Source organism: Carassius auratus, chromosome 2 (assembly GCF_003368295.1).
Source record: "Carassius auratus strain Wakin chromosome 2, ASM336829v1, whole genome shotgun sequence".
NCBI classification, from domain to species: Eukaryota; Metazoa; Chordata; class Actinopteri; order Cypriniformes; family Cyprinidae; genus Carassius; species Carassius auratus.
In genome coordinates, this window is record NC_039244.1 from 11,618,182 (window position 1) to 11,632,388 (window position 14,207).

Genomic DNA, 14,207 nt, shown 5'->3' on the forward strand with positions numbered 1-14,207 from the left:
TTGTGAGAGGGGGGTGCTGTTCCTGCCAGTTCTCAACATCTGGAATATATGAGGCCTTAAGGTATGCAGTAATGCTGAGAGGCATTCTGAAAAGCACAAAGAGACCTTTAGTTTAGAGTTTACAAAGAAAAAAAAACAGTAGCACTACATTCTGGAAGAGACTCGTAAGAGTTACAGATGATTATCCTCTCCTTTAAGAGTTGGAATGGCTTTTTTCCAGACTTTTATTTTTATTTTTATTTTTTAGAATGATAATGCAGAGGCTTCTCTTTGTTTTGTCAGTGAGGGTTAAACTGAATGGAAACTCTCAACAAACTGATTTGACAGAGCTACATTAGACTTCACTGCATAATTAAGCTCACAAACGAGCTGTTTTAATGTGGTCGAGAAAACTGAGCTGTTCCAGGAAAATATTCCAATCTATCTATTATATATAGATAGATAGGTAGGTAGGTAGGTAGGTAGGTAGGTAGGTAGGTAGGTAGATAGGTAGATAGATAGATAGATAGATAGATAGATAGATAGATAGATAGATAGATAGATAGATAGATAGATAGATAGATAGATAGATAGATAGATAGATAGATAGATATAAAATAAAAAAATAGCATAAAAATTGTTCAAAGGTTTGGGGTCGGTAAGGTTTTCTTAAAAAAAATTTTTTAATCATGCTCACCATTTATTTGATAAAAAAAGACTATAAAAACAGCATTATTGTGATTTTAAAATATATTTAAATGACAATATGATTACAATTTCTTATTATTATAACTCTTAAAAAAACAGCTTTGCTGCTTAATATTTTTGTGGAAACCATGTTACTTTTTTTTACGATTCTTTAATCAAGTAATCAAGAAAGAACAGCATTTATTTCAAATACTTTGCAACATTGAAAATATCTTTATTTTCATGTATTTAATGTATCCATGCTGAATTTATTAAGTATTGATTTATTTTAAATATAAAATCTCACTGACCTCAAACTTTTTATTTTTCGATTAAAGTCTTCTATTAAATATAGTCCCTTTATCTCAGCCCAAGAGTAAAATAACAATAAATTTGTGCTTTCAGTGAATTAGGACTTGGCTGGTGGTATGTTGAGGCAAAGTTAAATGCAGGCTGTGCAATGCCGACACCATAATGTGTTCAGCATGTGCACTAACCCTAAAAAAACACCACCCACTGGCTCCTGGCCAGTACCAGATCACCACTTCCTGCACGTTCTTACCATATGGTTACAGAAAATAATGAAACAAAAAGACACATTTCGTTTTTTTTACATGAACTACAGTAGTATGGTTTTTATTAGTATTTATTTATTTTTTTCCTGCTCTTGACCTTAAATTATTAAATATAACTGTGAAGACCAGACGTCTGAGTGAATTTTCCCCAGTGTCTATTTTTAACTAATGCAGCTCATCGTCCTTCATATTTTATAAAGGTTTTGCTGGTTTTATGGCGCCTTTTTCGCAGTGTTATAGGGCTGATCTATCAAAAGACTTCAGTATAATTCTTCTAAAGTGCTTTCCCAGCCTTCCGTTTAGAGGGACACGTTGGAAAATTAGCCTTTTTTGTGATGTCAAAACATATGAAAATAAATACCTGGTTTGAATCCAACACTGAGTCCTGAGAAAGACAGTAATTAGTCTTAGCAACTAATCATTCTCTTTATATGTTTTTTAGTTTTTAGACCTTTATAAGAGATACTGCCTGTCTGCTGCCTGACCAGCCGACAAATATGTCCATTTGCCCTGACTCAGTCATTTTTGTAGTCTCTGGTAGCGGGGGAGTCAGAATAGGAGTATTTATGTGCTTGTCATCCATTCATCAAACACAACTCCGCATCCTCGACCACAACAATCCACAGAGGTAATGACAAACAGATGCGTCCAGGGTGCGAATTACACAATGACCATTGGGGGGGATCAGAGCACATGTAGCACAAAAGTAGTTATCATTGTGTTCATTTAGAAAAAAAAACAAAACAAAAAAAAAAAGATCTGATATATAAGTAGCTTTAGATAGAAATATTTTTATTCAGCATACAAAAATATAAATAAATTGTTAAATATTAAATTATATAAAAAATTATACTCTTTATACAACTCTAAAAGCGCCAGCAGGTGGTGGCAAGTACCTGTCTTAAGTCATTGAGTCATTCAATCATTCAATCAATCAGTTCGTTCAAACAGCTGATTCATTAAAAACTAAGCATGTAGCTGTGTTCGAAATGGCATACTTACTGCTTACTGCCTAGTACTCAGTGTATACTGCCTACTCTTTTTTTTAAAGAAGAGTGTGTGAAACAGTATACAATAAGCAACAAATATTTCAGAGTAGTGTGCTAAAGTGTTGTTACATGACAAAATATTAATTTAGCACAGCTGCTGAAGTTGTTACTTCACAAATTGTGTTTCTGTAGCTCAAGTGGTAGAGCATTGCGTTAGCAAGCGCAATGTTGGGGGTTTGAATCCCAGGGAACACATGTAAGGGAAAATGTCCCAGGGAAAACTGCTAGCCTGAAAACAAAGTAAGTTGCTTTGGATAAAAGCGTCTGCTAAATGCATACATTTAATTTAATTCATACTAAATGCTATATTGCTCAATTGAACTCATTTCATAATTAATGGACTTTACATACTGAGCAGAACTAATAATAATTGTGTAAATAGTAGATAGGTTGTAGATACCTATATTTCAGTATTGTAGTATATTATAAAAAAAGAATGCAATAACATAGTGTGTTTAAATTATCATACTTGAAAATATTATTAAATGAATGCAGCTTTATTGCGACAAATACCTCGCTACACCTATACCACTAACCACCTAATAACACTGTATTATTAATGAGAGGTTTTATTTCCTATTTTCAAATATCTCCTTTATTTTTACTGAAAATAAATGCTTTTTTGATTGAATATGTGGTGGGAAAAGGAGTAGCCTAGAACAAGATTTGGTAAAGGGCAGGATAGAACTCGGGTCACTCGTGACAAAATATTTCATCATGCGTCTTTTACCCACTGTGCTACTAATATTGAGGGACTGTAAATGGGCATCTTTTGCAGTGCGGTTTATCGCAGCCAGGCCTGGATGGGTGGAGTTATTGTAAATAGTATCTTCCATCAAATTATTTATATATTATATTGATTCAATATTTTTCTTATTCAATATCTTTGAAATGATCTGTACTGTATACAGTAAAGCACTATAGAGATAAAGGACACGCCATTTGACTTGATCGGAAACGTGTTGTAGAGATTAGGGGTGCAATTTATGTCCTACTTACGGCAACATTTTGTTTTTAGATACACAACGATATTTTGTAGTTTACAGTAACATGTAAGTATAAAAGTGTTTTATAATTACTACTCCCCACCTCCAGTTCACTCACACATTTGAAGAGTACAAGAAGATTTGAAGAAACATTAAATGGAGCGCGTTGCGTTCTGGCAAACAGTATGCAGTGTCTTCAGATCCATACATCAAATTTCAGCAAATGTAGCAGGTAATCCGGGCATTCCATGCATACAGAACATTCTCTTACTGTTCACAGTAAACACACAGCATAATGTAATATACTAAGAGTTGTGTGGTAGTATGCCATTCCAAACACAGCTTCTGTACTGATTTCAGTATAATTGTTTAGCAGATTCTGGTAAATATAGTAGGTCATCAGGGTATTTGATGCATACAGAAAATGTGCACACTATGCACAGCATACATACTGGATACTGTAGAAATAGTAAGAGTAGTAGTATGGCATTTTGAACACAGCCAGTGACTGCCTCGATTCACTTGATTCATTAAAAAATGTGGATTCATTAACGAAACCTTGCTGTTTATTGATCAAAGATTCAACAACAGTTCTCCTAGGGCTTTATTTTCATTATTGAAATTACTGACAATGTGCTTAAAATGCAATTATTCACACCTTTACCTTATCTTAATTTTTATGTAAAAACTGTTGTGTAACCTATTTTGTATTTCTACCAGGCAATGATGATTCCGAAAGAAAACTCGCAGTGTTTGTTATAGTAACACATGCAGCTTTCACGCACATCTAACAGAACTTTATCACTCGACTGAATCTACACATGCATTTTAGGTGTTCTTGCTCCGAATGCACATTTCTGAATGAGCGCTGTTGTGTATAATTTAACCACTCAGGTAATGTCAATACAACCCATTTAAGGGGCTGTCAAAATTATATTTAAAAATCAGCCAAGGCTATCCAACTTTTTCTTCAACGCGGAAGTAAACCTATGGGTGAGACTTCCAGTTCATTAGCCGCTAGTTAAATAATGAGGAGTGCAACGTGCAGTAAAAGTGTGCACTACAAACCAGTGTGTTCAAGATAAAACATTAAAATAATATGATAAGCTACACCAACTTTTAATATCAAGCAGCAAAGTGAACTGTTTTGTTCAACAATAGCTGGATGAAGTGGACACAAATGAGACCGGAAGCCAGACCCATAGAATTTACAAATAGCCATGCCCATTTTTACGACAAGAAAAAGGTGGATAGAAATGCATATTTATATATTATAAGTAAATCTCCATATTATGCGTAGGCTAGCTGTCTTTCTATCCGACCTCCCCTACATCTAATTTTGCTGTTCATCAGCAGATAGTAATGGATGTAAGTGTGACGGTTGGGTTTAGGAAAAACACAAGGAGAGGGTAGGATCCAATAGCAAGGTATGGGTTTATTAAACAGAAGGAAAAATACAAAATAAACAGTCTTGAGAGACAAACAAAACCAAAAAGGGAACCGGATGAAAACAGGAACTCGGAGGAATGAGAAGGTAGGTGAAGTCTCGGGAGACGAGAGCATAGACACATAGGGTAAGGACTCCATACAGATGACAGAGAAAGACAGCTATACATAGGGAGACTAATGACAAAGGATTGCAATTGAGTGCAATTACTGTGAAGACGGAACCAGACTAGAGGAATTAAAGTGCCTATGGTGAAGTGCCTAAGGAGAAGTGAGCTCACTAGGGAACACCCAGGAAAACAGAGACTGACAGCTCGACATTACCCCCTCCCCTACGGAGCAGCTCCCAGATGCTCCAACTGAAACCCAGGAAAACCCCAACAGAAAAAGAGGTAGGAGGGAGGTGAAGCGACGGCGGACTAGGGGGAGGGACGGAGGGTCAGAAAACAGAGACAGGAGAACCAGATAGAATGGACAGACAGAGACGGAACAACCAGATGGAATGGAAAGGCAGAGGCAGGAAAGTGTAACACAAAACAAGGAGTCCAGGAGGGTGGTGGACCGGCGGAGGATGAAGGGGAGGGACGGAGGGCCAGGTCCAAAGAAGGAGATAAATAGAAAAAAAAAAAAAAAAAAAAAAAAAAAACACACACACACAACACAAAAACATGGGTACATGGAGGACATTAAGTGATGCCCATCCGGGCGAAACAGAGGGCCATCACACCCATGTGGTCAAGCCAGAAACCCCCCCAGGGCGGAGCGGAAGACCACCACGTCCTCGCGGTCGAGGCCGGAGTGCCCCAGGGCGGAGCGGAAGACCACCACATCTTTGTGGTCGGCCCAATGGGAGGACGAAGATCACCGGTGACTTGACTCAGTCCTCGAAGATCACCGGTGACTAGCCTTGTCTCTGGAAAGTCCATGGTACTTGGTTCAGACTCTGGAAGGTCATCAGTGACTAGCCCTGACTCTGGAGGGTTCACGGGAACCTGACTCGACTCTGGAGGGTTCACGGCAACCTGACTCGACCCTGGAAGGTCAACAGGAACTAGCCCTGATTCAAGAGGGTCAACGGTAACTAGCCCTGATTCTGGAAGGTCGACGGTGACTAACCCTGACTCTAGAGGGTCCACGAGCACCTGACTCGACTCTGGAGGGTTAACTGGAACCTGACTAGACTCTGGAAGGTCGATAGAAATCTGACTTGATTCAGGAGGAACAACTGGAACATGACTTGACTCTGGATGGTCAACAGGAACTAGCCCTGACTCTGGAGGGTCAACGGTGACTAACCCTGACTCTGGAGGGTCCATGAAAACCTGACTCCACTCCGAAGGGTCAACCGGGAACTGACTCAACTCTGGACAGTCAATGGGCACCTGACTTGACTTAGGACTGCCTGTGGAGACGTGAGATGCCTCTGCTTCGGGCACCGCCTCGGCCTCCAGAACAGCATCGAGCACCTCCTCGGGAACGGCCTCGGGCACCGCCTCGGCCTCTCGAACAGCAGCGGGCACCGCCTCGGCCTCCGGAACAGCAGCGGGCACCGCCTCGGCCTCCGGAACAGCAGCGGGCACCGCCTCGGCCTCCGGAACAGCAGCGGGCACCGCCTCGGGAACGTCCTCAGCCTCTGGAACAGCTTCTTGTGCTGTGGCGCGGGGCTGGCGGCCATCTTGTGCTGTGGCACTGGAATGGTTGACACTCTGTGCTTAGACGCTGTGCTGGCTGCCATCTTGCCTCGTTGTGCTGGGTTGGCGGACATTTTGTGCAGCAGCACAGGACTGGCGGCCATCTGGTACCACGGCGCTGGCTCGGCCGATCTGTGTCTCCCCTCTCCTCTCGGGACATACTGGGGAACTGGCGGTCCCCAAACGAATCCTTGATCGAAGGGAGCCCACAGTGGAGAACGCTGCCAGACCTCCTCCCGACTGTTTGCTCCGGAGCGACCTCCTCTGGTCCCCCGGAACACCACTAGGCGAGAGCCCTCAAAGCCACCTTTCTCCTGCTCGCTGGCTGGGGAAAAATGGCAGCAGACATACCGCTGGATCCTTGTTTTGATGGAGTCCTTCTGTGACGGTTGGGTTTGGGAAAAACACAAGGAGAGGGTAGGATCCAATAGCAAGGTATGGGTTTATTAAACAGAAGGAAAAATACAAAATAAACAGTCTTGAGAGACAAACAAAACCAAAAAGGGAACCAGATGAAAACGGGAACTCGGAGGAACGAGAAGGTAGGTGAAGTCTCGGGAGACGAGAGCATAGACACATAGGGTAAAGTCTCCATACAGATGATAGAGAAAGACAGCTATACATAGGGAGACTAATGACAAAGGATTGTCAGCACCTGTGCGATTTAATTGGAGTGCAATTACTGTGAAGACTGAAACAGACTAGAGGAATTAAAGTGCCTATGGTGAAGTGCCTAAGGAGAAGTGAGCTCACTAGGGAACACCCAGGAAAACAGAGACTGACAGCATGACAGTAAGTAACCCAGCTGGTACTCTTATCTCCCTGACCTTGCATACATTCTCATTCATTGGTTTCAAGTGTAGCCGGAACATTTCCTTTTCACAACATCAAAGGCAAAGCCTTAAAGACTCGAACAGAGCAATAAATCAGTGTAACATTACAGTGCTGCTCAGAGTCCACTTTACGTATTAACTGCCATATTAATTGTATCATAAATCTTAAGCATTAGCATAGATCTGTTAAGGATCATTAGAAATGAGCCATTTGTGGTTTGCAGACTGAGGGACACCAGAACCTTTTATAGATGACATTGGTAGTAGCAACATGATGAAGTATAGTACCTGACATACTGTGTTGGTGGAGCTGAGCTTCTTGTAAAGTCTGGGTCATGCTGAGCTGTTATAACCCTAGAAGGTCAGTGACCAACACCAGTGACTTTAACTCCTGGAATGTTTGGCTTTGTAGATGGATCTGCATGTGGGGGGTCAAGTATCCCTACTGGATATTTCTTCACATCTTTACTGCTATGCTGCTCTGGTTCCTTGTAAAAGGACAATTGCTTCATTGGATGGTCACAGCACACATGTGATGGCAGGGAATTAGGTACGGTAAAACCGTCAGTCAGAGTTAGCAATGCTGCGAAATGATGTGTGGCACCAATGAGGGGGGATTTTATGGGAGTTTGTTGTGGCCCATAAATGTCCTCACTTGCTAAACTATAATTGACTGTAAATAGACTCATTCGACACCATTCAGGGCAGAATAAGGACATTGTATTAGGAAAGCAGTCTAACTGAGGTTAACAATACACATTGAAACTGACTTCTAGTTTTTAAACATGATTAGTATAATAAAATTACATAATAACCCAACTGTACTTGGAAGCAGTTGTGAAAAATAAACGACTGGCAATTTATTTCCATTTCCCAAGGTGTTTTTCTTTTTTTCTTTTCTTTTTTTCTCGACAACAGTAGTTTCACACCAGAATCACCTTTCTCATATGTGTGACAAATGAAATGTATCTTTGGATAGTGCTGCTTAATTTGTTCCTTGTTTCTAATCTAACTTCTTGATAACAGAATTATTGGCTTTAGATAATTAGATGTACAAATGCAAATAACTGAACAAACATTGTTTTAGTTTGATGTAGCAAAGCTGTTGATGCTAATAATGTTTGCTCACCAATTCAATTATAAAAATGATAAACACGTCATGATCATAACCACCAATGTTCTGCCTCACAGCTGAACCCGTGGATGTGCTCAAGGTCTTAGACTTTAAAAGTTCACCAGAAGGAGTGAAGAAAACACAAGGCTTCTGCACCATCCGGAGAGGATCTAAACCAGATGTGGCCTACCGAGTGGACAAACGGGCTCAACTCAGCACCCCAACCAAGCAGCTCTTCCCAGGTATGTGAATTGTTTGAATCTATGTACTCTCATTCCTACTAACTCTTAAATACAACAACTTGTCTGCTTGGGCAAGGCTGTAAATCACTTCTTAATGTTGTTAGTTTTCTCTTGGAAAGTGACATTTTGAATAGTTTCTTTTGTTTCTTTTGAAATGCATCCAACAGCAAGTACATAATGTTGCTGGACTGTCTAAGTCAAATGCATTTGGACTGTTTACAATGCCAGAAGTCTAATGTTTCAAGAAAGAGTTCATAAATAAATAAAGAAAGCTCTTTGACTACTGTTTTGACCAGCATAGGCTCAATGGAAAAAAATGCCTCTACCCACGTTTTTGTAAAAAATGTACCTACATACAAATCACTCATGAAAATTACCCATGGTTTTACAACAAACACCCCCCCCCCCAAAAAAAAAAAACAACAACAACAACAACAACAAAAAAACCCGGTTAAACCATGGTAACCACAAATTGACCATGGTTTTGCTACACTAGCCGTACTATCCATGGTATTTGTAGTAAAACTGAGGTGATTAATGGTAGTCAATATGCCAAAAACTGTTTACCACACTTTTACTAAAGTAAATCCATGGTTAACTTTCATAAGGGCTGCAGTTCCACCTGAAATAAACACAAGTGACAGTAAAACACCAACTTTTATTCATTCTTTGCGCAGTTCCTTGCACAAAACTGTTGTGACGCTAGAACACTTTTTTCCATAGTGCATGATTTGTATATTAACATATAAATAAATATATTTTGACAATTGCATTGCATAACCAACTCCATATGTATGGCTTTTCGGAGGTAGTAAACTTACTCGGTAGCTCACCTTGTACAGTATTGGCCTGTAATGTGGAGCATACAGGTACTAGTCCTGTGAAACACGCTTTTCCACTGCATGGTTCGGTACGGTTCACTTTTGGGGGTTTTCCACTGGGTACAGTACCTGGTACCTGGTAGTTATTTTTTGTACCACTTCGGTTGAGGTTTCAAGTAAACCGTATCATTACCAAAACGTGACATGTAAGCTATGCTGATCACGGATTGGGCGGAGAGATTCGTCACTACCTGCGTCACTGAACTTGCGACACAATCACAAAAGAACCGCTAGATTCAAATCAGCACAGCCAAGGAATGCAACTCTTTTGAAAGACTGCACCTTTTTTAACAACCAAAAAGCTTAGTTGTCTGAGCTTGTGAATGATCCCTCCCACTCTAAAACGATACTAAAGTGGAAACACAAACTGTGCCAAGCCGAGCCGAGCGGTGCAGTACCGTACTGAGCTGTGCCGTTCCAATTCGTACCACGCAGTGGAAAAGCTCAAAGAGCTTTAACCTTTTAGCTCCACTCACTGGATATTTAATTTCCAAACTGCCACAATACTGACAGCAACCAACATAATCAAATGTAGCCTGTTTCAAATAAAACCTGAATGCACATTTAATGCCACTTACACTGTGACATTTCACTATGGAAGCATGCAAAAAACAATGTCACTTTGCAGAAACGTTGTCACCAGGACAATTTGGAGTAATTAATTATCGAGTAGACAATTTTGAGTAGAAGAACAAAACAATGTCGAGTAGCAGAACAGATCTAACCTGCTGTTAACTGTTGCTGCTGTTAGTCCTGTAACATAAGCTAGTATGTTGTTTGTAGCATGTCACAGAACTGTTACATACTGAAGAAAATGAAGGCCATTTGACATAATAATGATAAACATTCACAAAATCAGTGTGTCTCCTGCAACTCCATGGTTAACACAGTTTTAAGTATAGTTTTAATGAATGGGATGTTGAAATAATTATTTGCTCAGCCTATAACAATATCATCATTTACATTTACTAGTTTAGTCCCATTAACTCGGACCATCTGTTCTGTGCGTGTTGGTTATCTTCCAAATTGGCCAGATTGCAAAAAGGAACTGAGGCACAAAATAGCAGGAGATTCAATTAACAAATAGTTTTCTGTGATTTCTGGTTAAAATAATATCACCTCCACACCTTTTGATTTTAGGACTGGAAATTTCAGCGAAATAGTATGTTGGCAACAATAATCATAATAAAAGGAACTCCTTCAAGGTTGGCAAAGTGTACAGCACTTCAGAGATAAATAGCTTCAGATTTAGTTCCACTCCAGTTCTCATGCAACCCATTTAATTGTGAATCTGTTATGTCATCTGACACCTTGTAAAGCTAAAGTGCCAACAGAAAAGACAAACCATTTTATACTTAATTAAACCATCCCCTAGAAACGATGTGAAGAACAGGTTGCTGTAAAGGGCCACTTCATATTACAAGGCGCGTTTAGATCACAGTACACTGTATGATATAGTCTTAGCTCATCAACACCATGGAAACGAAGACAAGAGTATGAATAATCAATAACAGCGGTTGTTTAACCCACAATGCCTTTCTTGTGTCTTCAGGAGGCGTATTCCCTCAGGACTTCTCCATCCTTATGACGTTCAAACCAAAGGCGGGAGTACAGTCCTTCCTTTTGTCGGTATACAACGAGCAGGGCATCCAGCAGCTGGGAGTGGAGGTGGGCCGTGCGCCGGTCTTCCTGTATGAGGATCAGCATGGGAAGCCCGCTCCTGAGGATTACCCCCTTTTCCGTGCCATTAACCTTGCAGATGGAAAGCAAGTTGACTCTTTATTTGTACATTTGTGATTTGTGTGAAGGTTTTTGGTCTAAACAGTTTGAACTTTTTTTTTTTCTTCAGAGAAGCACAGTATAATACATCAATTTCAGAAGTAATATTTGTGTGTGTGTGTGTGTGTGTGTGTGTGTGTTTCGAACAAGCTGTAGTATAGTTTTCATCAACTGGCCATTGAATATGTTTGGATTGGCTATGCAACTTGCTTATGAATTTTGCCCAGTGGATAGTTTAGTCCACTGTGTTTATTGCTGGTACTATTTTCCATCAGCAAACTCATTTATTTATCTATGTAGGTATAATTAAAGTAGGGAAATTGTGAATATGCAGTCATATGTAACTAATTTGGCAAAGCAAACATTTACTTTAAAAGAAACAAGAATGCCTGAAAGCTTCTGTGCCTTTGATTAACCACATTAGGGTTTACATGTAATAAAACAATGTTGTATTCTCATAATTAAGGTTTAATGTAATGTTAAACCTTTTTTTTTTCAATTTGAGAAAACATAGTATTAAACAAAAAACAGCTAGTGAAATATTTATAATTTTGTCAATATGAGCGGCGATGCTTAGTAAAACGCCTTTTTAAATACACATGGAGAGGATGAGTCTTTTCCGTAAAAATTTATTAATTTATTTAGGAACATCCTGTACTAATAAATCCTCCTTCAGTGGTGGTCAGTTGTTGTTCTCACTGTTTAAAGAACCAAATATGCGTTTTGGTTATGCAACGGAAAGTAAACATTATATCATTCCACAAACTGAGGAATCACAAACTTCATGCTTCTTCTTTCTTCTGTCTTTCCCACACAATTTCCTCCCAACCGATAGGTGGCACCGTGTGGCTATTAGCATCGAAAAGAAGACTGTCACAATGATTGTGGACTGCAAGAAGAAGATTTCTAAACCACTAAGCAGAAGTGACCACGCAATCATTAACACAGATGGCATCACAGTCTTTGGGACCAGAATCCTGGATGAGGAAGTTTTTGAGGCAAGTTTTTTTTTTTTTTTTTTTTTTTTTTTACAAAAACCCTGATGGATGCAGTCCATTCCCATTATTATTTATGTTGGTAGTCCAATTATACACTTTGTGTATATTATACACAGAAAAAAAAAGTGTCACTTGTGTGATACTCTTTCGAAAGGTACACATTTGTACATCATTTACCTTTGAAGGGTGCATGTTAATACCACGTGTACTCATTAGTATCTTTTGAGAGTACCACCCCAGTGAAAACTTCTGTCCCACTTTTTCTTTCTTTTTTTTTTTTTTTTTTTTTTTTTACTTGGAGAGAAGGAACTGTATAGCCAATTAAATTTGGCTTAGTTACTTTTGGCCACAAAGAATACTCACACTGTTGTAGTGTGTGTCGACTCTGTATGAATGATGCTATGCAGGAAATTGGAAAATGATTTGATTTACTGCTCAGTCAAATAATGTTTGTCAAGAGCCTTTCATTTCACTTTCAAATGACGACATGTCAGTAGGTTTTATTTGCTCATAAATCACCAAAAAATGCTGATGACTTTTTAATACAGAGTTTTTGAACAAACAAGCACTGCAGCCAATATATGTACAGTTAATCTACTCTACATATTTGGCACATTTTTTCATACATGGAAAGCTGTTGATGCCAGTGGGAATGGCTTATAAACATGGTGACATGTTGTGACTTTTGATAGAATTATGCTAGTCGTGGTTGTTTGCTTTTAAATGAAGTTTTTATTCCCCATAGAAAATGAAAAGGACAAATTAAGGACAAATTTAGACTTGAAACAAAAAAAGCTACTTAATTCTCTTGAGTAGTATAAACATCCACATTAAGATACACCTCAGTGGAAGTACAGTACTGTAACCCACATACTAAGCAAAGTTTACTAAAGCTTGAAGTATTCCATTCACATTTCACTTTGCTGTACGAAGCAACGCAGCAATCCTGTTTAATTCAACATGCCCGATTGCAAGACAATATCTGCGGAGTCTGTCTTTGATGTGAGCTGAAGGAATGTTTTCTTATAAGAACAGCATGCTAAATCTTCGCCTCCGGTTAGAGATGTTGTACCGCACAGGAATTTTTTGACATTCTGATCCCATTTCTTTCTTCTTCTCTGCTAGCCCCAGTGTTAGTCAGAGGGTTGATGAGCCTGCAAAATATACAGCCTGAGAGGTAAATGTAGTTAATGGGTTCATTTTCAGCAATTGCTTAGCATCACATCGGTGAATTCTTCCATCCACTGTACGATTGCCCGTAATGTTGGAAACTATGTAAATATTGCACAGATTTTTCAGTCAAGAGAGTTGCTTTTTATGCATTATGTGATTATGATAAAAACATTTAACTTTCAAAAGATTTGGTTATAGGTTTTTAGCAATGTGAAATGAACTTCTCTGGTTTTCAGTCAAGTCAAGCATAAAATGCATGTCTGAGTATATTGGTGTTTGAATAAACTTTTCTCCTTGAAGTGAAGGTTACAATATAGTCTACATACATATGAGACACACACACACACACACACACACACATATAGGACTGTCATCGTTATGCGATAAATTCTAAATGAATAATCTAATGCAAAATTACTGAAGAACTATTTCTATTCTAACCCTTTAACCCAATTTTGCTTATCTGTTGTGATCAGATAATTTTAAGCTGCTAAACTCCGGAAAAGCTTTCAGTCCAATGATCCAGGAAGCGAATGTTTTCAAACAATCAGTCCCATTGCATCATACATCAGAGATTGCAGAGATCTGTAATATTCTGTGATTGTCTCTGAAGAACGCGAGGCTTACACATCACACATGCTGAGTGAAGTACTGGCTGAACGGATTGTCAACACATCCCAATGCTCTATGACGCAAACTACGGTTAAACAGTCTTGCTAGAAAAGTTTTGATGGATGAAGACTGCAATCAAGCTAAAGGCGATTGTGGTGGTGT

At 39.2% G+C, this 14,207-nt stretch overlaps 1 protein-coding gene across 1 annotated transcript in view; it reads left to right on the forward strand.

The window, feature by feature from the left end:
- LOC113115710 (collagen alpha-1(XI) chain-like) overlaps positions 1-14,207 on the forward strand; it is a 90,842-nt gene that overhangs the window by 2,403 nt on the left and 74,232 nt on the right. Inside the window, exons 2-4 of the mRNA XM_026283267.1 lie at positions 8,438-8,602; positions 11,036-11,249; positions 12,098-12,260. Coding sequence (XP_026139052.1) covers positions 8,438-8,602; positions 11,036-11,249; positions 12,098-12,260 — 542 coding nt within the window. The remainder of the gene's footprint in view (positions 1-8,437; positions 8,603-11,035; positions 11,250-12,097; positions 12,261-14,207) is intronic.